Source organism: Salvia miltiorrhiza, chromosome 2, assembly GCF_028751815.1.
Source record: "Salvia miltiorrhiza cultivar Shanhuang (shh) chromosome 2, IMPLAD_Smil_shh, whole genome shotgun sequence".
NCBI classification, from domain to species: Eukaryota; Viridiplantae; Streptophyta; class Magnoliopsida; order Lamiales; family Lamiaceae; genus Salvia; species Salvia miltiorrhiza.
This window is the reverse complement of record NC_080388.1, coordinates 24,189,736-24,211,842: the sequence shown is the minus strand read 5'-3', so window position 1 is coordinate 24,211,842 and position 22,107 is coordinate 24,189,736. Positions and strand designations below refer to the sequence as shown.

Genomic DNA, 22,107 nt, shown 5'->3' with positions numbered 1-22,107 from the left:
ACCAGTTGATGTTTAGCAAGCTTGTTGATCGTTTTGAAGTTGAGGTGGTTGAGTCTCCTGTGCCATAGCCAGTTGAGCTCCGAGCTACTTTTGCTGATGAGACATGTTTCTGGAGGGCTGTCTTCCCATGAGACGACATAGAGACTTCCTTGTCTGATTCCTCTCCGAACCACCTTTCTTTGGCTATTTCTAACAGTGAATTCATCATTTTTGATCTTCACTGCAAAACCGCTGTCACAAAATTGACTCACAGACAACAAATTATGTTTAAGACCAGAAACAAAGCTAACATTACTGATACTGGCGTTACCCATGTCGAGCACACCATAGCCTTTTATTTCTCCGATTGAGTTGTCTCTGAATGCGACTTTTGATCCAGCTTTCTCAACATATTGAGTTAGATATTCTTTGTAGCCTGTCATGTGCTTCGAACAACCGCTATCTAGATACCATGTTCTGATTGAAGCTTTAACTTCTTCCTTCTTTTTATGTTTCCTGTTTTTGACTTGCAAGGAAGAGTTAATTTTAGGTACCCAATCAATGTTTGGGTCCTTAAATGTTAGCTCGTGTTCCCTTTGGAACCCATATCTGCTTCAGAACTGATCTTGGTGATGATCTCTTGCGCTTAGGTAGTTGTCTGGTTGGCGCTTCAGTCGGCACATGAGCAATCTTCTGTTGAGGTTTCCTTTTGAAAACCTCACTTTTGTAGAAGCTTTGTCTGATCAGTTGTTGAGGTCTTCTTTGCTCTACATAGTATCTTCCTTGAGATACTTGAGTTATTCTAGACTGATGGAGACTTTACTGATGTCGTGGAACATGAGTCACATGATGCCAGTCGCTTGTCGTCGTGATTGGCATTTGGCTCGTCTGGACCTATCATTGCTTTGTCTCCATGGATGTTGTTCTTTTTGGAACTGAACTGATTTTAGTTTCTGACTAATGTTGTTGTTCTTCCCCCTGGACTGGTGAGGAAGATTCTTCTTGATTCCTAATGTTCCTTGCCCAATCTTTGACTGAAATCTGCTTTCCAGTCTTTTCAGTAGGATGATCTAGTTGGGGGCCTCCTTTGCTCGTCTGTAGCTTTGTGGAGGCGAAACATTCGTTCTTGCCATCAGTTTGCGTTTCCGAACTTCATCCATATTAAGATCTCTTGATTCTTCTGAAGTGTTGTTTTCAAAAGCATCGTCCACTGCACTGATTATGATAGCCTTTCCTTTATCAGTTGCAGCAACCTTTCCTCCAATGCTTTCAACGAGGCCTTTTGATGGAAAGTTGCTCATCATGGGAGACTTCATCATGCAGTCCTTGACTGTTTCTTCCAGTTTGTGATTGAGCCTCTTGATTTCATGAGATGCTCTGTCACATTCTGAGTTGGAGATTCTGAGCTTTTCTTCCAGTTGACTGTTCTCCATGATTAGTTGATCAAGACAAGTTTCATCCGGAAAGTAGATGATTGTCTGATTCTTGGCTCGTTCATCATTGATCTCTTTTTCCATTATCTGATTCTGCTTGAGGAGATCTTCGAACATTTTTCTCAACTGACAGTGATCAGTCATAAGCTGATTGAACTCGTCAGTTTCATCGGCTGAGCTTTCTCCAGATCCTGAATGATCTCCTGAAAACACCAGGGAATTATCAGTATAAGGAGTTTTTGAGTGAGAGTTTACCTCTGAGCCATTCATTCCATTGTCGTAGCTGTTGTCAGCCACGCTTTCAGTTTCGTTGGCCATCAGGGCTTGGCTCTCATCATCTGAGCTGGTAGAGTTGAAGTCGGATGAATCTGATGTGTCTTCGGAAGATCCAGCATCGTCAGCAACCATCGCTTTCTTCTTCGCATTCTTGCGATCTTTCTTGGCTTTCAGCTCTTTGCGCTCAGACTGCGTCAGTTCAGGGCATTCAGTTCGAAAGTGCCATTTCTTTTTGCATCCAAAGCATTTCATATCTTTCTTGTCGAAGGCGGCTGACTTTCTTTCTCCACTTCGATCAGTGGAATGTCTGGGGTTGTTTTCTCTTTCTTTTCCTTTGTAGTGCTGCTTGTGGAACCTTCTGTACTTGCAGAATTTGGACTCCATCTTGTTGAATCTTTCAGTCAACAAAGCATATTGACTGAAGAAGTCCTAGGGCTTGAGTTTCGTTGGTTCCTTCGTCTGCTTCTTGCTTTCTCTTGCTGAAGCTTTCAGTGCTGCTCTTTTTGAGGTTGATGAACCATCTTCGTCTGATCCTCCAGCCTTTTTGATTCCAAGATTTCTCTGGATATCGAACTCATTTGCCAAGAGGTCAGAGAAGAGCTTGTTTGTCGGGAGCTGACTGAATCCAGGCTTGTTCTGATGAGCGACTGAATAGATCTGCCAATCTCCTCGCGGCAGTGCTCGAAGAATCTTCAAGTTGATTTCTCGTTGAGTATACTTGTTCTTCGAGATGGATTGAACTTCATTCATGATCTGATTGAATCTGAGTTCCATCTCGCCGACAGATTCATTCTTGAGCATGAGTAAGGAGTCGAACTTCTGGCAAGCTATGGACAGTTTGTTCTCCTTAATTTCCTCGGATCCTACGCACATTCTTTCAAGAATGTCCCACATCTCCTTTGCACTTTTGCACTTGATGATCTTGGTGACATGCTTGTCTAGAACTATGCCGGAGATGATGTTTTTGGCGAGGTTGTCTAGCTCATCTTGCTTCCTTTCTTCTGTGGTGAAGTCTGCCTTTTGTTTTATTTGGACCTCATCGTATGGATCCCGAGCTGGGTCAACGGGAACTCTTTTAACAGTTTCGGTGATGATGATTGGTCTGTTGGTGATGACTTCCCACATTCGGCAATGTTGGGCGGTGATGAAGCTTTCAAGTCGAAACTTCCATATGTCGTATTTTTCAATACTAAACATAGGTAGAGAGGATAATCTGTTGTAGTTAGTCTCTATCAAAAAAGAGAGAACAGGTAACAACAGATAGAGCAAATATCAAGCACCTTTTAGAAAGAGAAAAGTTTTTCTCGAGACCTTTGGAAAAAGGATCTAGTTCAATTAGAACCTAATCAGAAATAGAATGTTCTTCTGAACAACCTGCTCTGATACCAATTGTTAGGTCCGGAGGGTCTCGAATAGGTGTATGGGGGGGGGAATACACCTATAGGCTATTTTTACTCAAAAACAGTGGGATCTCAAAATAGAGATCAAAACGAAACTTTACACGCAAACTAAGACGCCTGTTAACTGAAAGAAATTTTGACCAAATAGGGTTGACGACTGATACTGAAATACTCTTCAGTAATAAGTTACCAGTTAAGTCACTGGAACTTAACTGATGCACGTTAAGGCTTCAGTCGAGTTTGCTAAAACAAAGATGTTACAAGTCTTCCTGACTATCAGAGGATAGATCAGTCAGATTGATAAAATACGCAACGAAAATAACTTTGTTTCGTAATAGCCTTTGTTGAGTACATTGTAGTCTTAGGTTTCTCTTTTTATTTAACCAGTATTCAGTTTATCAATTGAAAGAGCACAAGTAAGAATGTAAAACTGAAAGCTATAAAGAACACATAGATTTTTACGTGGTTCGGAAAACACTTCCTACATTCACGGTTGGTTGATCAGACCAACAACTTTACTCCGCAAATGCTTAACTGGTGCACTGTAAACCTATCCGTGTGCTTAGCCGGGTGCACACAACCGAATCAACTGAAGATTCAATCTTCAGTACCAACACTTCATTCGCGTTGGATTTTCCACTCCTAGCACGAACCTGCACTAGGATCTCACGGAGTCAGAGTACCTTCCTGAACTCCTTTTCAACTCAAACACTCGATTCTATCTCTCGAAGGGAGGTTTGAAATCTTGCCAACTAAACTTCAAAGAACAAGTTCTTTGGAGTTAGTTTTGACCTAGGCTTTGGGTAAACAGAGGTTTGCCTAAGGTCTAAGAGAATTTGTGTAATCAGCAGTAACTGATTTTTGGCTTTGGTATTCTCTTCTTCGATTCAAGCTTTGGAGAGGTTAAGCTTTAGCTGAGAAACAATTTTGGCAAAGTTTCAGCTTATGTCGTTGAATCGGTGAAGACTGAAGTGATCCTCGAGCGCTATTTATAGGAGAGGTCTTGAATAGATCCGTTGGCGGAGAACGTCTTCAAGATTTCTTCCGTTGGAGAGCTTTTCGAATTTGTGCTGACGCTTCAATCTTCGAGGTTCCTAGTTTGGTGAGAACGGCTATGTTGAAGAGCAGGGGATGTGACGTCTCTGATAAAGTAGCCACCAAATAGGAATGACCTCTGCAGAGAGGGATGATCCTGAGATCTCTGTATTTAATGCGGCTGTACTTTTTGGAGTACGTGGCTTCCTCTGAACGTTGGAGGTTCAGTCCGAGGAAGAATGTTTAACTGATACTTGACTTTAGTATCAGTCCGCTGAATCCACGTGGCACGCATTAAGTAATCAGTTCCGGACTGATTCTTCAACTGATACTTCAGTTGGTAACTTCAGTCTTCAGTCCTTCGTCCTTCAGTCTTCAGTCTTCAGAACAGCAGACTAAACTAGAAAAGAACTCTAACACTTGCGTTCGAACAGTTCTAGTCTATTACAATTAAGGCCTATGGATATTGGTATCATCAAAACAAGGATTAAGATATTTCAATAAGTTCCCAACAATTTCCCTTTTTTTGATGATGCCAAAACCACACAACAGTTCAAGACAAACAAAAGAGTGAACTTAGAGCACAAGTTCTAAAACGGGATGAATAATATTCCCCCTTAACAATAGAACCTAAAAACTTGTACTAAGAGAAAGAACACAACAGATCAAACACAGAACGAGGAGAAGACAGAAAAACATTAATTAGAGCCTGGACAAAGAGTCATTGTCTTCAGGTTGAGATCAAAAGAAGTTCTTTTCATTAAAAAGTAAAACTGATGAGACATCAATCAAGGTACAGAGCAATACTTACAAGGGAGTAAAAAACAAAACAAAAACATATGGGAAACCCATGGATTCCAGCAGTCTGCTTGGCCGCGCCTTTGAACTTCTTGATCCCCATCTCCAGTCTTCATGTTCCTAAGCTTGTTCCATTCACACTTGTTTTCCTTTGACTTGAGGTCACTACTGGAACATCCTCCTTACAACTTCTGGTGATCCTTTTGCTTTACCATCTTCAGTCTAGTAAGAAGATGCAGGGAATTACCTTCGAGAAGGTTTTTCTCTGACTTCCTACTTTCTCCCTTTTTGGCAACATCAAAAAGAGAGCTGATGATGGAAGCTATGATCGGATGGGACTTCAACTCCGACTCTCAAGCACTTATGGGAGGACTTGAGAAGAGGATGAGTCTAGAGACGCAGAAGAGGAAGACGCCAGTGGGGAGAGAGAGGGATGAGAAGGGAGACGGAGAAGTGAAGGAAAGGAAAGTATGCATAGCATTTTGGAGATATTCATGTAATGCGGCTATGCATACGAACCTAAGGGAGAGGAAGAGAGACAAGAGGTGGAGAGGAGGAGGAGTGAAAGATGTGAGGAGGGATATGAAAGAAATGCATGACAAGCCTGTGGTGAAAGGAGTAGGGCAAAAGGTGGTTTGTCATACATGTAGGGAGTGGATGTGACGAAGAAAAATCGAATCAGTGGTAGTCGTGAGGAGTAGCACTGTCGATGTTGCGCCGACTGACAACGAGCTCCTGCTCATTGTTGTTGCTCCATATGGAAGCTTCACAAAAAGGTGTGAGGCTCTTCTGAGACTCAGTTGAAGTTCGTCTTCTTGAGACAGGAACTTCAAACCATATGGGCCGGGCATGAGGATGGAAGACACTCGCGTCGCTGGATACAAGTGAGAATAGAGCAAGCTTTAACGTCGGAGAGACGTTGAGATCTAGTGGAAGGGTCCGGTGAAGACCAAGTATGTGAGCGTCATTCTCCCACTCCATGACTTTGCAGTCATTGAATTCTCCTTTTGTCAGAACAAAATTTTTCTGCAATTTTAGAAGGATTGAAATTTTTTCTCACAGTGAAGGCTGTGGAGAGTTGTTAGTTGATGCATAAAATAGGTGAAGACATCAAGATATAAATACACAAATTTTACCAAGAGGAAGATGAAAGAGTTTTTTGAAAACTGTGCCTAAAATTATTTTGAAGTAAAAATTCATGTCCGCCGTCACTGCAGAGGACGGAAGCTTCAAAAGGTGAGAGATATCATTGCATTATGTCATGTCAATGAGATTATCAAGAAATTTGATTCCAAAGGCAAAAGGTTGGAAAGATTTTTAGAAAAGATCAGGACAAGTTAAATCAGATACGAATTTTCCCTTTTGAAAAGTACTTGTCCTTCTCGATTACTTGTTGCTTGCTACAATTACCTGTGTTAGTTACGGTATTTTTGTTGCTAAGAAATTAGTGATCAATCATGATCAATGAATGAGATTGTTTCTCATTTTTTTGCAAACATTTATTTTCCTATTGAACTTCCTCCTATATATATATATATATATATATATATATATATATATATATATAGACACATACACACACTAGCATTTGCATCTCGTGCAATGCACGAGAAAATATTTTTTATTTTTTATATTTATATAAAAATTAATTTTAACTAAATATATTTGAATTGAATATTTAAAAATAAAAAAATAAAAAATAATTTACAATTATAAAATTTGATATTATGAAAAGCAAAAAAAAGTTAAAAAAATAAAAAATACTAATAAAAAAGAATTAAAAATACATTTTTTTTCAAAAAGATGAGAGAGGAGAGAGAAATTTATAAAATTTTAATATTTAAATAATTTAATTTTTACATTTTAAATTAAATATTTGTATAAAATATATAAAATTAAACCTCTTATCGTGATCTTTAATTTGATATGCATATTAAATGTTTTATAAAAATTTCACTATTTTGGATGAATAAAACAACAAATAAGAAGTTAAAGAAATGGAAAATAAAAAGAAAAATATAGTTTAAACATACACCTTCAACTTTATTATAACTACAAAATTGCCACTCAATTTTGAAATTGATTTCAAATTGGAAACTGCATTTTTAATGTAGTACTAGCACATGATCAGTATCGAAACTGAACGATATTTTAAATAAATAAATATACATATTAAATATATAATTTAAATATAAATAAATATAAATATAAATATGAATATAAATAAAAAAAATTAAAATTATCCACGACATTATTTCAATAAAAAATATGAATTGGAAAATATATAAATTTTCAATTACCAATTAATTGACCATCAAAAGTAAGTATAAATGATCATGAGTATCATTATATATCATATAATATTCTAAGATGTTCAAAACTATTTATTTACATATAGTTTAATACTCCCTCCGTCCCATTTAATATACCCCCTTGCCATTTTGGGTTGTCCCATTACAAATGACCATTTCCAAAAAGAAATCCCTTTATCTCACAAAAAGTTGTGGGCTCAACCATTTTCAATCACTTTTCTTCTTTAATCACTCTTCTTCTTAATAATCGTGCCAAAACTAAGGAGCCATGTTTAGTGGGAGAAGGGTGTAGTATACTTTTGGACTGCATATTTTTCTCCCTCAAAGTGAAAGCTAAATTGCCAAGAATTTTAGCCAAAAAGGAATATAGAAGTCAAGTACATATAGGTGGCTAGCAAAGCTCACCAAATTTCACAAGTCAAGGGACTACTTCAATTGAAATTATAATTCAAAAAGTGGGAAAATATGACAAATACAAACTTTCACTAAATTTAACTCTCTGTCGCCTCCCTCAGCCTTTTGATGGTGCTTCTCACGGTCACGGCACTAGCAGTGTTCATGGTGTAAGCACCGTCTATCATAGCCCAAAACCATTTACTTCCTTTGCAAATTTTATTTGGAAATTATTATATTTTTGAGTTATTAAACTATATATCTATGAGTCGAGTTGTGATGAATTATCTAGTTGCGCCCCTACTTAGATAAATGACTTTAAATGATTTTAAATGGTTTTATGATAATAATTTTTTAGGATTTAAATTATTACTATTATTAATATTATTATTATTTTAAAATTCAATTAGGCCCTTACAATTAGACCGGTTCCGAATTCTGTACTCGATCGGGCCATTGCAGCTGGCTCGGATGCTCAAGCTAGCAAGGAGGACACGACTGTTATGGAGGATTCTGACAGCTCCGTGGATGAGGAGATCATTGCAGACGATTCACTACAGGCCGCTGCGAAGTTTGGGCAGCATAAGAAGGTCATAATACAGTCTGTCGTGGTTCCGTCCACGGACATGGCAGATGATTTAGCATCTTGGGTGGTCATTGAGCCCACACATTCTGCTCAGGAGGAGTTGGCTAGTCACATTAGCAAGTTAGAGGAGCAGGTTAGTCAGGGGATGCAAATGCTCGTTGACAATCCTAAGCGTCGACCAGGTCGACCAAAAAAGGGTATGGAACGTCCGCATGATCCACCGAATCCGATTGACAGTATAAAAAGTCGGCTCAGGAATGCAGAGGAAATGAGAATAGTCCAAGCATGCGGGTTACGAATAAGGGCGTTGTTCTTGACACTCCGTCGCCGGTGGAGTTCTTGAATAAAGTGCACAATGCTCGGTCTGGAGGAGCGCTTATGCAAAATTCTGTGGTTCACTCTTCTTCTTCAGACGCAGCTCGAGCTATGTCGGCTGTAGTTTCTAAAAGATGGGGAGATATGCTGGACGACGAAGACTCTTTCTACGAGGATGATCAAATGTTCTCTTAGTCTTATTGCTGGCTCGCACTCCTGTGTCTTCTTCTGGTGCTCGTGTGTTCTGGGCGTCTGCTTTCGAGCATTCACTGCCCCTGCTGTCTCAGGCGTTGCTTTTGCTTTTGGGTTTTGTTTCGGGTTTTTTGGAGGCCGGTTATCCTAGGGGCAATGGTTCGGCCGAAGCTTCTGAGGTTGACTTTTCGCCTCCTCCCGTTTCGTTGTTTTGGCGTTTTTCGTTGCTGTGTTGTTTTCTTTCGTTGCCGTTGCCTCGAAAATTTTCGATGGAAAGCCACGACTCCCTTAATCTGTATCTCTCATTTCACTGATCAGTTGCGGCTGTCGGCGATGCCACGCAACCGTCGTACGCCTCGCTTCTCCGGCCACCAACTCTCGAAGCCCGTCAGACCCTCAAACCAGCAACCACAGATTCAAACCAGATGGCTGCTCAACTCCATCAAGCCAGCAAATCTCCCTCAAGTAAACATCCACAGATGGCCGCCGGCGACCTTGCGCCGTCGCCGCGCGCGCCTCAAATCAAATGCTCAGTTATACAACATACTCCCTATCCACCGAACCTCCAGGATTCCACCGCCACCGTCCGTTCTTGGCAACAACCAGAGGAACCACCGCCCAAAAAATAAAATAGGAAATCGAGCCCACGTTCAAGGCCTTGCTGTCACAGCCCGTCAATCTCACCGCCTCCATTCTTCTTTTCTCTAATTGACCAGTGAATTCCAGCGACATCCCATGAAAAATCGAGATACATCGAGATAAGATAATACTCGAAGAGAGAGAAACCCTTTCCAATTTCGACCTTCGACGAAGTCGCCGCCCGGTCTCACCTCTCCCTCTCGACTCCCTTTTCAATCCCAATTACCGTCGCCGTCAACTAAGCGGCGTCGCCGCCTGGCACCCCAGATCTCCTGCTTCAATCGGCGAAGGGCGGCGCCTCCGACAGCCACTCACCCAACAGCCGCGCTCGATTTTGCCCTAGGCACCGTCACCTCCGACGAACAGAGGTAGCTACCGCCCACTTCGATCGACGGAAGGAGCAAGAGAGAAGAGAGATGTTTCTCCCCCTTTCATTTTTCATTTTGGACCAGGCTGGAAAAACCAAGGGAGATATCCCCTTCTATTTTTGAATCAGGCTGCTGGAGGAGTTATTTGTTTTGACAGACGAGCCAGGCTGTAAAAATCATCAAACTCGCCTATTTCGAAATACCAAGCTGGGCATTAATTTGCAAAATGAGAAAGATGCAAGAGGGAGAGAGTGAGACGAGAAGGAGAGACGGGATACCCTTCTTCAATTTTCGAACCAGGCTGGAGTTAGTCAAAAAAAAAAATCCAGCTTGCCAAGGGAAAATTTCAACCCTCTAAACAGCTTGGCTGTGTTATTATAATAGAGAAAAACAAATCCAACTTAGGAAAAATTTCGAACCAGGCTGAAAAAAAATCGCGATTGAACCAAGTAACAAATCCGACTTACAGGAAGGTCGAACCAGGCTGGATACACCGGATATATTTACCTTATTTCCCTTCTTTAATTTTTGAACCAAGCTGAAGATTAGTCAATTTGAAGAATTAATTATTCAAATGGATTCAACATGTGGCATACAAGCTGGAGTAAGGAATTGCTTCAAAAGATGAGTCAGGCTGGAGTAGCTCAAAAATTTCGAAATATTTGCCTATTTCAGTTGGTCAAGCTCAAATATCCAAGCTGCAAATTTCAATCGCGATTATTTGCCAAATTCTCCAAATGGATGAAGCACTCGAAGCTTTACAAATTGTATTATTTCCTCTAACTCCAAGCTGATAATTCATATCGACAACAATTACAAGCTGTATTTCGACAAATAAGGTTAGTTGGAGTAGTTATAAAGATTCGCCACTTCAAGTTTCCAAACTGAGAGATATCCGCCAATCTCAACTTGCCTATTTCAAAATTTCAAGCGGCAAATCCCGACAAAACAAGGGAAAAGAAATTCCAAGCTGATGAAACAACCCAAACGTTACAAGCTGAACGTTTTCTTCGAAAAAATTTCAACCTGACAAAACAATTAAACAGATTCATCCTGTACGGACTGTCATTCAATTCCAAATAGGCTCGCGTCATCTACGTCGTAACAAATCTCAGGATGTTTGGCCCACATATTTACAGGCTGACACTCTCATCCCACGTTGGCAGACAGGTCCAGCCTGGCTTACTTATTTATAAGCTGACACTTTCCCATGTTGACAAACGGGTCCAGTGTGGCTCACATATTTACAGGCTGATGTTTAAATCTAAATTGGTCCACACCATCTACCTTCACGATAATCTCCAGGCTGGCAAGACAATTCATATATATATATATATATGCATATGTGTGCTAAGCGCAATGCCCAAAAAAAAAAAAATCAGAAAGGGAGTGAGAGAAAATCTCAACTTGTGGAAATAAAATTCCTACAACCTGTTATTTCTCTTTGGAACAACTCCAAGCTGGTAAAATACCACGATCCATGTTGGCAAACAACTACAAGTTATATTATTTCTTTGAAAAATCTCAAGCTGATAAAGCACCAAAATCCATGTTGGTAAACGGATTCAACTTGGCTCACATATACCGGCTGTCATTTGATTTCAAATAGGTTCACACCATATATCGTCGCAACAATTTAAGACGACACAATTCGATTATACATTTCTTAACTCGACAAAACGATTAATGTATGTCCAAATTACAGATATACTAGTTTCACGCCAAGCTAAGGAGAATCTGCCTCCGACTTTCAATCAAATTTTGCAGTCTCTTTCTGCTTGGCAATATAGTAATCAATCAATGCAAACGATTGGTTTTTTACAACCGATTGGCTACACTAGCTGAAACAGTCCGATACTCCGAGAAGTTCGCCTTTACGGAATACCTATAATCAAATTAAAACTCTTCAATTAGAAAATTCTAATTGTAGAGTGGGGGGCTAACTGTAGTGGGCAAAATTCGTCAACTTGGCTCAAGCCCAATTAACCTTCCAAGCTGGACCAATGAGCTAAACAGCCCGGTCAGTCTAGCTCGACAAACCTCAGACCAACTTGGATCATTAACAAGGTTGGCCCAATTACTTAAGAAAACTTGTCGTCTAGCCCGATAAGTCAAGTTATACTTATCACAGGATCAACCTGGACAGACCCAGGTTGACTATCTACTTTAGGTCTAAATTGTCTAAACAGTCGGGCTGCACTCGGCCTAAGCCCACCAAGCTAGTTTACCAGTTTGGCACAATCTTAAAAAGTCCAACTAGTCAAACGGACTGGTCCGTCTAGCCCGAAAAGCTATAGATCGACTTAAATCCACAACCAAGCTGGATATATCGCATACGGCCCAAGGGTTATAGCCGACCTAGATTGACGAAGTTATAAAGCCTAGCCGTCAAAACCCTAAAAAATGTCTCCTAGCCGTCAAACCCTAAAAAGACGTCTTCCTCCAAGCTGACGCAGTCAGAGGGTAATCTTCATGATCCCGTCCAAATCGCAACAACCGGAGAGATGAGGGTTTTGACGGGGCCAGGCTGCAAAAACCCTAGCGACCGAATGACTCCTATATAAACAACCCGACTAGGTCATCAAAAGGAGACACAAAAAATCTTACTTGCTCTCGACTCCTTGAATTCTCTCTACTCCGCCGCCAGGCTGAATACTCTTCCAAATCGGATACGGCCAACTTGGCCTATCTCCGTCTCCCACATTCCATTATCACAACACACTGTCACCGTTTCCACCCTCCGACGCCGCCTACAGCCTGGAATAACCACGCATTCCAGCCTGTCTTTCTCTCTCATTTAATTTCATTTATAATTCCGCTTTGCTATTCCGCTACTGACTTGAGCGTCGGAGGCTCTACGGTCGACACCCCCACCCGGTGCTCAACCTAGGGCTCTTACGTGTTCTTGTGTTGACAGGTTGCTAGTGCTCAATCTATCCGGACGTGCAGACGTCAACTTCAATTGTAGATTTTAGCCTCTACAATCATCAAAAGGGAATATCCTCCAATTAAAAAAACACAAAATCTCCTGTACAGCTGGATCGTACCCCATCCGGATCTAACCCAACTAGAATATCCTACCCGAATGTTAAGTGTTAGTGTCATTTCGCTATAGTGTTAGTGTCATTTTACACATAGTGTTACTGTCATTTCAATATAGTATTAGTATTATTTTCGTAATAGTGTCATTTGTAAAATAAAACAGTGTTAGTGTAATTCCAATAAGTGTTAGTGTCATTTTGTATTAGTGTTAGTATCATTTAAAAAAAATAGGCCAGGATCCAAGTCGAGTACAATCCGAGTGTACGATACACCCGGAGGTAGAAGAAATCACCTCTTAAAAAAAAACCTTGTTAGCATGGGGGGAATCACATCAAATTCTCAATAAATATAAGGAGAAAAGTTAAAAATTGGCCGCAGAAACTCATCCCAGTCACTTTAAAATGAGCACCAAAATATTAATAATGGTGCAACCTCGTCATTAACGGCCTCAACTATGCTGGTCCTTGATTGTTATGCAATTTTATGATGTTATAAGATCATTGATCAATGGGGATATAGTTGAAAATCTCTAGTAATAAATAGTTGAAAAAGTCTGATTGTTAACTTTCCAATTCACCGATAAAAATGCACTAAATCAAATTCATTAGCTTCAATTCAATGAAAAAAAGTAGGAGAGAATAAGTATTTAAGATCTTTTATTACTCATTCATGTAACATCTCCTATTATCTTTATCGATGAACGATATGTAACAATCCTAAGGTTTTAAGATTATCCAATATTAGGGTGTATATTTTTCTTTTATATAAATTTTAAATCCTAAATTCTTAATATTGTTATGTTTATCATACAAAATAGAAATAGAGAATTTTAATTGGAGAATAGCACGAGTGCACACTTGTACTGTTGAACAGGGCTAAGTGAAGAAGAAAAAAAAAAAAAAAAAAAGGACAAGTCACACCACAGATGATTGAAATTTGAATCATGTAGCAAAATTTTGTATATTAACAAAGGTGCTGATCTTGGAACCTAATCCTAATAATCTAATAGAAGCACAACAAGAATTACAAACAACACAAAGCTACAACAAGATACAAACACAAGTGGGAAATAATACATACAAATTTTCTACACTTTCCAAAAATCATCTATGCCCAACTCCACAAGGAGTCAGCACCCTAATCAAAGAAGAGATGCTACCACTTTCTCTTAGACCTCAGCTTGCCTGAGGCCAATAAAGAGGTTGCATTGAACTAAGATGAGGATTACTTGCTCTTCATATTTTCTGAGTTAACTATCATCACCCTTATCCTCGTCTTCGTCTCAACTATCCGGAAGCCTACTAGCTACTGCTGGGAGTAGGCTTCTCAGAGTCTGGAGGCGTATCAACCGGATCCTCTTTCGCAGTTGACGCACTAGCAGGGTTCTCTTCTTTAACAGCTGATGTGTTTAGCTTGTCCTCTTCTTCTAAACTATCCGGACGCGTACTAAGTATGGCTGGGACTGGAGGAGTTGGTTTTTGAGGTGCAGCAACGGGATCATCTTTCGCAGTTGATGTATCCTCATCTGAACTTGAATCGTCTGAATCATCCGAATCATCTGAACTATCCGCATGCCCACTAGCTATGGCAGCTGGGGGCGGAGGTGCAGCAACTGGATCCTCTTTCGTAGTCGATGCCTCACTAGGGTTGTCCTCCTCTTTTGGTTTTTCCTCCTCTTTAGGCTTCTCCTCCTCTTTAAGCTTCTCCTCCTCTTTAGGTTTTAACTCCTCTTTAGGCTTCTCCTCCTCTTTAGGTTTCTCTTCTTTAGGTTTTTCCTCCTTTGGCTTTGCTGGTGTGGTTTTCACTTCAAGGCATACCTTATCTAGTATCACAAGGAAATCACGAACGACTGAGAATAATCGCAAGCCTTCATCTAGCTTCCCCGAGTTTCCATGAAAGTAATCCGCGGTGCTCTTGATGAGTGCAGTTATTCGCTTCTCTTCCTCTAGCAACCACCTCACATTACCCTCAGAATTCTCCACAAAACTCTTCAACGAGGCTTGAAACCCCTTGTCTTCTTCCTGTACGGTCTTCATATCCGTGTTGAGAAAATCCCGCGCTTTCACAAGTGCATGGCCAAGCCTTGCAACTGTCCCGGTTATGCTATCAACATCTAAAATTGCAGCTCTTTTCACATGCTCGAGATCATTTCCCAGACGTGACACAGCCTGAAGACCGAGGCTCCTTAAATTCTCATCTGAATCTAGGTCAGAACCATTGTCAAGATCTTCAGACACTATGCTGGACATGCTCCGCATCTCTCTAGCTGCTCGAGCAGCTCTTATGCCTTCCCCTCGGATTATTTCTTGAACAACAAAGTGCAGCAATGTGGTTTTTCCGTCTATCCCTTTCACATCTGATAACTTTAGAAGTGTGTCGAGCTTAAATGCTTGTGCACCACCACGAAACGTCCCACTGTTCATCCGATTTCCAGTTTTAAGAACTGCCTCAAGAAGTTTGAGAAACAATCTGTTTTTCCGCAGTTCTGTGCAAGCAGCCTGCGACACATGGAGAAATCATACAATTTTTAGTACTAAACTATTCATGACTTCATCAACCTAAGTAAAAGACCATGTTTTTTTATCAATGGATCTTCCTGGTTAATTCATTCATTAGCTTACTAATACGATAAAATATTTTTTATCCCTCGATTTTTGACACATTAACATCCATAGTTGACGAGCAACACCATAGATCAGTAGCTTACCTCCAAGACAACAAAAGAATCTTTTAGTGATGTTGACTCCTCCTCAAGGATGCCCATGAAAGAAAGACACTCTAGCCTCTTAAACGCAAAAGGAATATCGACCATGACCTTTAGAAAGCGTTCTGCAGGACCTAGCTGGGTCAACTCGCCCGTGAAGAGTCGCAGTTTCAGTTCTTCTTCTTGAGTAGGCGCCATCTTTAATAAAGTCTGAATAAGTTCTGAAGGAAGCTCGTTACCTACATAATTCGAAATAATGAGATCGATGAGAAATAACAATCTCTAGATAGCTTATGAAAACAATTGAAATGGCAATACAAGCAAATTTTTTTTGCATAAAAGTTCTTTTGGAGGTAATCTACATTAGACATGTCTGAAAGGAGCTAGTCGAATAACAAGTACAAAAGCACATATGGTGAAGAAGACAACAAACAAACCAACACCTCTGATCTAGATTTTCGTTTATGATAAGAACATGATAACATTAATATGATATTTAAATCTTTCATTTAGAGATTCCCATTTGGTAATTGCTGCATCATATCTTTCATCGAAATGCCATTCTACAAATTAATATAGACAAGGGCGGCAAAACAACCTTCTTCAAGTGCATCACGGACTTCATCTGTAGTCACGTTTAATGCTTTGAGTAGAATCGACAGATTCTGCGCCTTCTTAGCATCAATTATTTGAATGAACTTAGGAGCCTCTTGGGCAGCCTCTTTCTTTGTAGGAAGCTTGTTTTTACCGGTAGGGGCATATCCAAATAGTGTTTCGATCATCTCTTCATTGAACCTATTGAGAAGGTCATTACATGGGAAACGACAAGTTCACATGAAAGTACTTAAAACAATCATTGAGCTTAAACACTAAACTTACTGGAAAGATCCGCCTTTGATCTGACTCCAAACCATCGAATCATCAGCGCTGGCATTCACCTTGTCCCAGAAGAAAGGTTTCAGCTTCGTCTTAGAACCACCGATATCAAGATCTCCCACGGAGGAGCTTGGTGCATGATGTGCACCCGGACCCCTAGGAGGCCTCACGCCAGGAGGCCGTGGAGGACCGCCAACACCTGGAGGCGGTGGGGGTCCTGGTGGGCGAGGACCACCTCCCCTGGGGCCAGGTGGCGGAGGCGGTCCAGGTGGTGGAGGTCCTGGAGGACGCGGACCAGCAGGAGCTCTAGGGGGTGGTGGTGCTCCAGGAGCATTCATGGGAGCCGGGGGCAGTGGAGCTCTGAGACCCGGGGGTGCTGGTGGTGTTGGAGCTAGTGGACTCGGTGTACTCAGAGCTGCTGATGGGGGTGGTGGGGCTGTGAGAGCCGGGGGTGGGGGAGGAGCTGAGCTAAGTGGAGGAGGAGGGCTGGGAGGGATTTTCCTTCCAGGAGGTGGCTTTAGAGGAGGAAATATAGGTGTCCCCGTCACCCCAGGCGGTGCTTGAGCGGAAGCTTCCGTGGCAGCATCATCTGCAGGGGTTCCAAGAGGTTTCTCTTGTTTAGAACTGCTCAGAGTGATTGAGCTACTCAGAGAAAGTGCATCATTCAAAGAATGCGAGCTGTTGAGAGACCGTGCTTCGTTCATAGAATTCGACTCCATCAATAAGTTTCCGCTGCTTCTGCTATGGTGTAAATGGCCTAGAGAATGCGATTCCAAGTGTAGGTTTCCGCTGCTTTTCGTATGGCCCAAGCTGCTGTTAAAGGACTGACTACCGAGCTTCTCTTCATTTGTTGATGTTCCTAAAGTTAATGACTTCCGCGAAGAGGCTGAAAGCATCAAGGAAATAAGCAAGAGTGAGAGAAGGCAAACAGTAAAGATTAAGAAAAAGATGAGATAATGACACTCTAAAGAGGTGAAGAAAAACATAATGTACCAACGGAGTCGCTTAAGGTTAAGCTGAGGAGAGGTCTCTCATCGTTTCGACCTGCTGCAAAGCTACCCGCACAGCAGAAATAAAACAGTAGAATCGAAACAATAAAGGTCAGGGATGCAGTTACACCGACAGCAAGCATGATGGTTGGGAGTGGATCAGATGGTTCTCCAGATTTCTCGGCCAACTCACGCCGTCTGGGAGAAGATGGCAAAGATCTCAACCAGGTATCTGAATCCTTCTTCTCTCCAGTGACAGGAAGCACGAGGTTTTTATCCCGTAAACAATCTACAAGGATCTTCTTAACTTGAGGGCACATGACATTGTGAGCATCCTGCGTCTTTACTCTGGACGACCCGCCATAAAGCTCCTCACGACTAACTGACCTCTCCTTCATAAAACATAACTCAATATCTTGCAAGGTTTTCTTGGCATGTGATAGCTCGTTCCTGCAGTCACTCCGTAGTGATTCAGCCTGCAGCAAGAAAGTCCTTCAGATTAGGATCGTTTATGCAACCACATAGAGATAAATAGAGCTCAAGCTATTACTATTGTTACAATTTTATCAAGTTCAAAAGACAATAAATTTTGGTGACAAAATGTGGAATGCATGTCCATAGCTTTTATTGACAGAACTATATTCTACAGTTGATGACTTCTTAGAGCAGTTATTCCCAAGATGAGGCAGTTTGTAGAGAGGCAAACTATGTAATGTGACAAATAAGTTAACTTCCATTAAATACGCATTGATTATACATGAGCTTGTGATGTGCATGAGTGCATCTATGTAGATAGTGTGTTGAAATAGGAAAAGATCTATGCTGAAAAAATTATACGAAATAGCATGAGAGATCTCTCATCGAAGTGCCTGAGATATTTTAGGTTTTGCAGACATGCAAGAAGAGTCGGATATAGCTTGAGCAATAAATAGATAATGAGCAATCTCAGTCCATTAATCATAAACCAAATTATTTTCATGAAAACCTCCTGTAAAAGATATTCATTTGGCATAATCTTTATAGAATTCATCCTTAGACAGCATTTCTGTGAAGCAAAGTCTTAAGGCATTCGGGAATAAAAAGCCAAAGAATAAATTATGACTAAGCAAACTTCAAAACTTTCTACATTTGAATTATGCAAACTGCTTGCTGATTCAAGCATACAGATCTAGAAGCAACAAAGAATTCATATTATCTAAGGGAGCTGTAAGAGTAAACAGTGAGCAAGTTGTAATTTTTTTAGCTTTTGAGTAGAAACTCGAACCCACACTATTGGAACAAAACAATATAAACAGCCACCACTTTATCAAATCAAAGCTAATGAACAACAGCCACTGTCATGTAAATGGAACACAGAAACTAGAATATCTCACTGTGTGTGTTGGTGTGATAGACAAAAGCATGCACCTAAAAGCAAAGTGAAGAAGATTTAGAGGTGTGTACCATTTCCTGATTGATCTCCCCTGCGTCCATCAAATAAACAAGTAAGGTTTCTCTCTCTTCCCTCTCGCTCTCCACACCCATCGCCGCTGTAATCGAAAGCACAAACAAAAACGCCATATATATAAAACCTCCTCTTATAATTATCATTTGAAACCTCATCTTCCCAATTCTGCAAAATGCTTCTCATTGCATTACACCAAATTCATCTCTCCTCCTTCAAACACAAAAACTTAACCATATTGATGATACTACATCCCTCAACAACGGATTCTGGATTCTTCTAACCAACAATCTAGGCCGCCCACCTCAATAATTCTGCCAAAATTGTCGGAATTGTGCACAAAAACGAGAAATGATCAACAATCTTGATTTTGACTGCGTGTTCCCCAAAAATCCCAAGAAAAATGTGGGAATTGTGTTGGAGTTACACACACGGTGATATGTAAAGCCCAGGAAAACCTGCAAAATTTGAAATCAACCAGCAATATTTTCGAGCAGATGCTCAAGTTTGCATGATGCAGCAGAAGGGGCTGGGAAATTCAAAGAAAGCAGAAACATGAAAAAAGGAATTCTTGAATCCCGTCTTGGTGAATCGAAGAACAGATTTAGGTGAGCTGTGAGGCATGCGTCGTGATCCACTAGATGAGATTGAAACATTAACATTTAGGAATTGTTTTGACTTGATCAAGAAAAGAAGAAGAAAAACAAACAACAAATGGATACTTTCCCTCTGCGTGGAAAAGCGTCAGACCAAATCTGACAAAAATTTGATGGCATGTTTGTTGGTGCTTTTCTTGTTTGCGAGTTTCTGGTGTACAGAATTCTGTTGGTTCAGTTTGCTATTTTTGGGCTCCGCAGCGACCTTATGTTAATTTGTAGCGCGAATATGCAATCAATTGTCATATACGTTGTTTTGAATTTTGGGTATGAAAAGATTATGAATCTTTTCGATATGTTCTCTTTCAGAAAAGAAAATGAAAATGAAAATGAATGCCAAGAAAAACTAATTTTAATCACTACAAGTCTACAAGTATTATTCATATCAATATGACATGAACTATTTTAAATGATCTGCCAATCATAATTAGCCTGATTTTAAACACAGCCCCAATTTTCTCACTATAGCTCCTACTTAAAAAAATAATAAAAATTACCTAAAAATAAGAATAATAAAAATAATTACAATTGTACTCATTTGCCCCTATAGCCCCAACAAATTAATCTAAATAAATTTAAGGGTTAAGGTACAAATGCCCCCCTAAGCAAGACACCCCTAGAACGTATCCCTCCCCATTCTCGATGTTGGCCCAAATAAACCCCCAGAGTCAATAAAAAGGGTACATTTAAACCTAGACTCTTAACGGCCGTCTAACACCGTTAACTTAAATTTTTAATTTTTTTTTAATTTTCTCGTGGGGCCCACCTTTTAAGCAGCAATCGCCGCCTTCTTTCGATTCTCGTCGCCGCCACATTTGAGGCCACACCGGAGAAAGATTGTCACGCTTCCTCGCCAGTCGTTTCCCGTTCACGGACACTCCCTCTCTCAACATCGGTGCGGTGGGACGAGAAAAACGAAGGGGGACCATTTTCCTCGCCAGTGCTCACAGCGGTGTCGTCGCCGCCACATAGAGGTCCGTCCACGCGAGATCTCCGCTGGTAGTTGCTCCCGCTTCGGCGTCAAAGCCCACCGCCCGAAAGAAGCGAATCATCTGCCCTCTCACGCCGGACTCCAAGCCCGAGTCGGTGGGAATGTCATCGAGAGACAGAGGCATCTCTAATCTGAGGCGCTACGCAGACGGCGGAAAGAAGTTGGGCGCGGCACGCCGGCGAGCCCAGACCCGTCTGTCGCCGCCTCGTCTGTCACTCACGTCCTCTGCATCGGCTTGGGTCGATGGCAATCGCAGTAATCGACGAGTTGCAAGAGAATTGAGATTATCCAAATCCAAGGGAAGTCAACTGGCATAAGTGAGATTGTCGCAGAGAAGAGAAGGGCAGGGCGGCGCACGCGGCGGTGCCGGAGGGTTTTGCTGAGAGGGTGAAGGGGTATACCTCCCCATTCTCGATGTTGGCCTAAATAAATCCCCAGAGTCTATAAAAAAGGTACATTTAAACCCAGCAAGTTAACGACGTTAGACGGCCGTTTAGAGCCTGGGTTTAAATGTACCCTTTTTATTGACTCTGGGGGTTTATTTGGGCCAACATCGAGAATGGGGATGGATACGCTCTAGGGGTGTCTTGTTTAGGGGGGCATTTGTACTTTAACCCTAAATCTAATTATAAATCTTGTGAAAAAAATTGATAGAATTATCCCCATTTGTAGCCCTGTATGGTCCCATTCTTAAGGCGTCCCCTCTTAAACGTCTTCGCCCTACAACACGGGGAGATTGCAAGAGCTTCCCAATCGACCCCCCTAAACCCTCTCAGCCAGATACTTCCACCCAAAACAATCCTCATGAACCCTCTCGTCCCCAACGGAACCTAGCCTCGGCTAACTCTTTCAATCCTGAACAGACTTTTCAACATACATCTGGTGGACATGCTTACAAACCTCCCTTCTCCTATAAGCTGATTTATGCTTTATTGTTCTAGAGTTTGGGGTTTGTATGAGCTTATTTTAAGATAATCTTCTGGAAATTGGTGCGTTTTATGTGTTGTTTTATGCTTTGCAGGAGATTTAGGTTTTATAGATGGAAGAGTGCAAATTTTGGAGATTTTGGGCTCAGAATCGTGTTTATGTGCATACTCTGGACTGCAGAGCTAAAGGCCCGCGCCAGAGCTGAAGGCCCGCTCGCCAGAGCAGAGCCAACATCCAGAGCAGAGCCGACATCTCCAGAGTCAACTGCCAGAGCTGACTTTTCAGCTCTGTACTTTACAGAGTCAACTATGCCAGAGCTGACTTTTCCAGCTCTGCACTTTTCAGAGCGCGCGATGCCAGAGCTGACTTTTCAGCTCTGCACTACTCGCCAGAGCTGACTTCCAGCTCTGTCATGCCGTTCCAGAGCCGATTTCGCCAGAGTTGAGGAGTTTTTCAGAGCGCGCGTCCAGCTGGAAGTTGCCTTATCTTACATGATTTTATTGCCTTTAGAGTTCTACTTTGCAAGGCAACTTCCATGGTGATCTAGGAAATTTGAAGTCTATAAATAGGGCTTAGTTATTCATTGTAAAATATAATCCTTCTGCCTCCAGGCGTGTAGTTAGATAATTCCCTTTGCCCTAATCTTTAGTTTCCGCCAAGTTAGCTAAAGTTTAGGTTTATTGCTTTTCTAGTGTTAGTTTCGATTTTTGTTCTTAGTTAGTTTAGTATAGTTCTTTTAATTCATGTTTTAG

General features: G+C 41.1%; 1 protein-coding gene across 1 annotated transcript; it reads right to left on the bottom strand.

Annotated features, from left to right (window-relative positions):
- Positions 1–13,692: 13,692 nt before the first annotated feature.
- Positions 13,693–19,731, bottom strand: LOC131007787 (formin-like protein 5). The gene is made up of 6 exons (XM_057934704.1): positions 18,781–19,731; positions 17,342–17,813; positions 16,352–17,234; positions 16,071–16,267; positions 15,476–15,711; positions 13,693–15,266 (listed from the first exon to the last, which is right to left on the bottom strand). Exons 1-6 carry the CDS (start codon positions 18,937–18,939, stop codon positions 14,070–14,072), a joined length of 3,144 nt encoding a protein of 1,047 aa, XP_057790687.1. The 5' UTR covers positions 18,940–19,731; the 3' UTR covers positions 13,693–14,069.
- Between the last annotated feature and the right edge of the window lie 2,376 nt (positions 19,732–22,107).

What these genes read in the sequence shown, in the direction of transcription:
- LOC131007787 (XM_057934704.1), bottom strand. Translation starts at nt 18,939, where the DNA reads ATGAGGTTTCAAATGATAATTATAAGAGGAGGTTTTATATATATGGCG. An exon ending in GGGAGATCAATCAGGAAATG is followed by an intron (nt 17,814 to 18,780) that starts GTACACACCTCT and finishes TTCTTGCTGCAG; the next exon opens with GCTGAATCACTACGGAGTGA. An exon ending in CCGTGATGCACTTGAAGAAG is followed by an intron (nt 15,712 to 16,070) that starts GTTGTTTTGCCG and finishes CGAATTATGTAG; the next exon opens with GTAACGAGCTTCCTTCAGAA.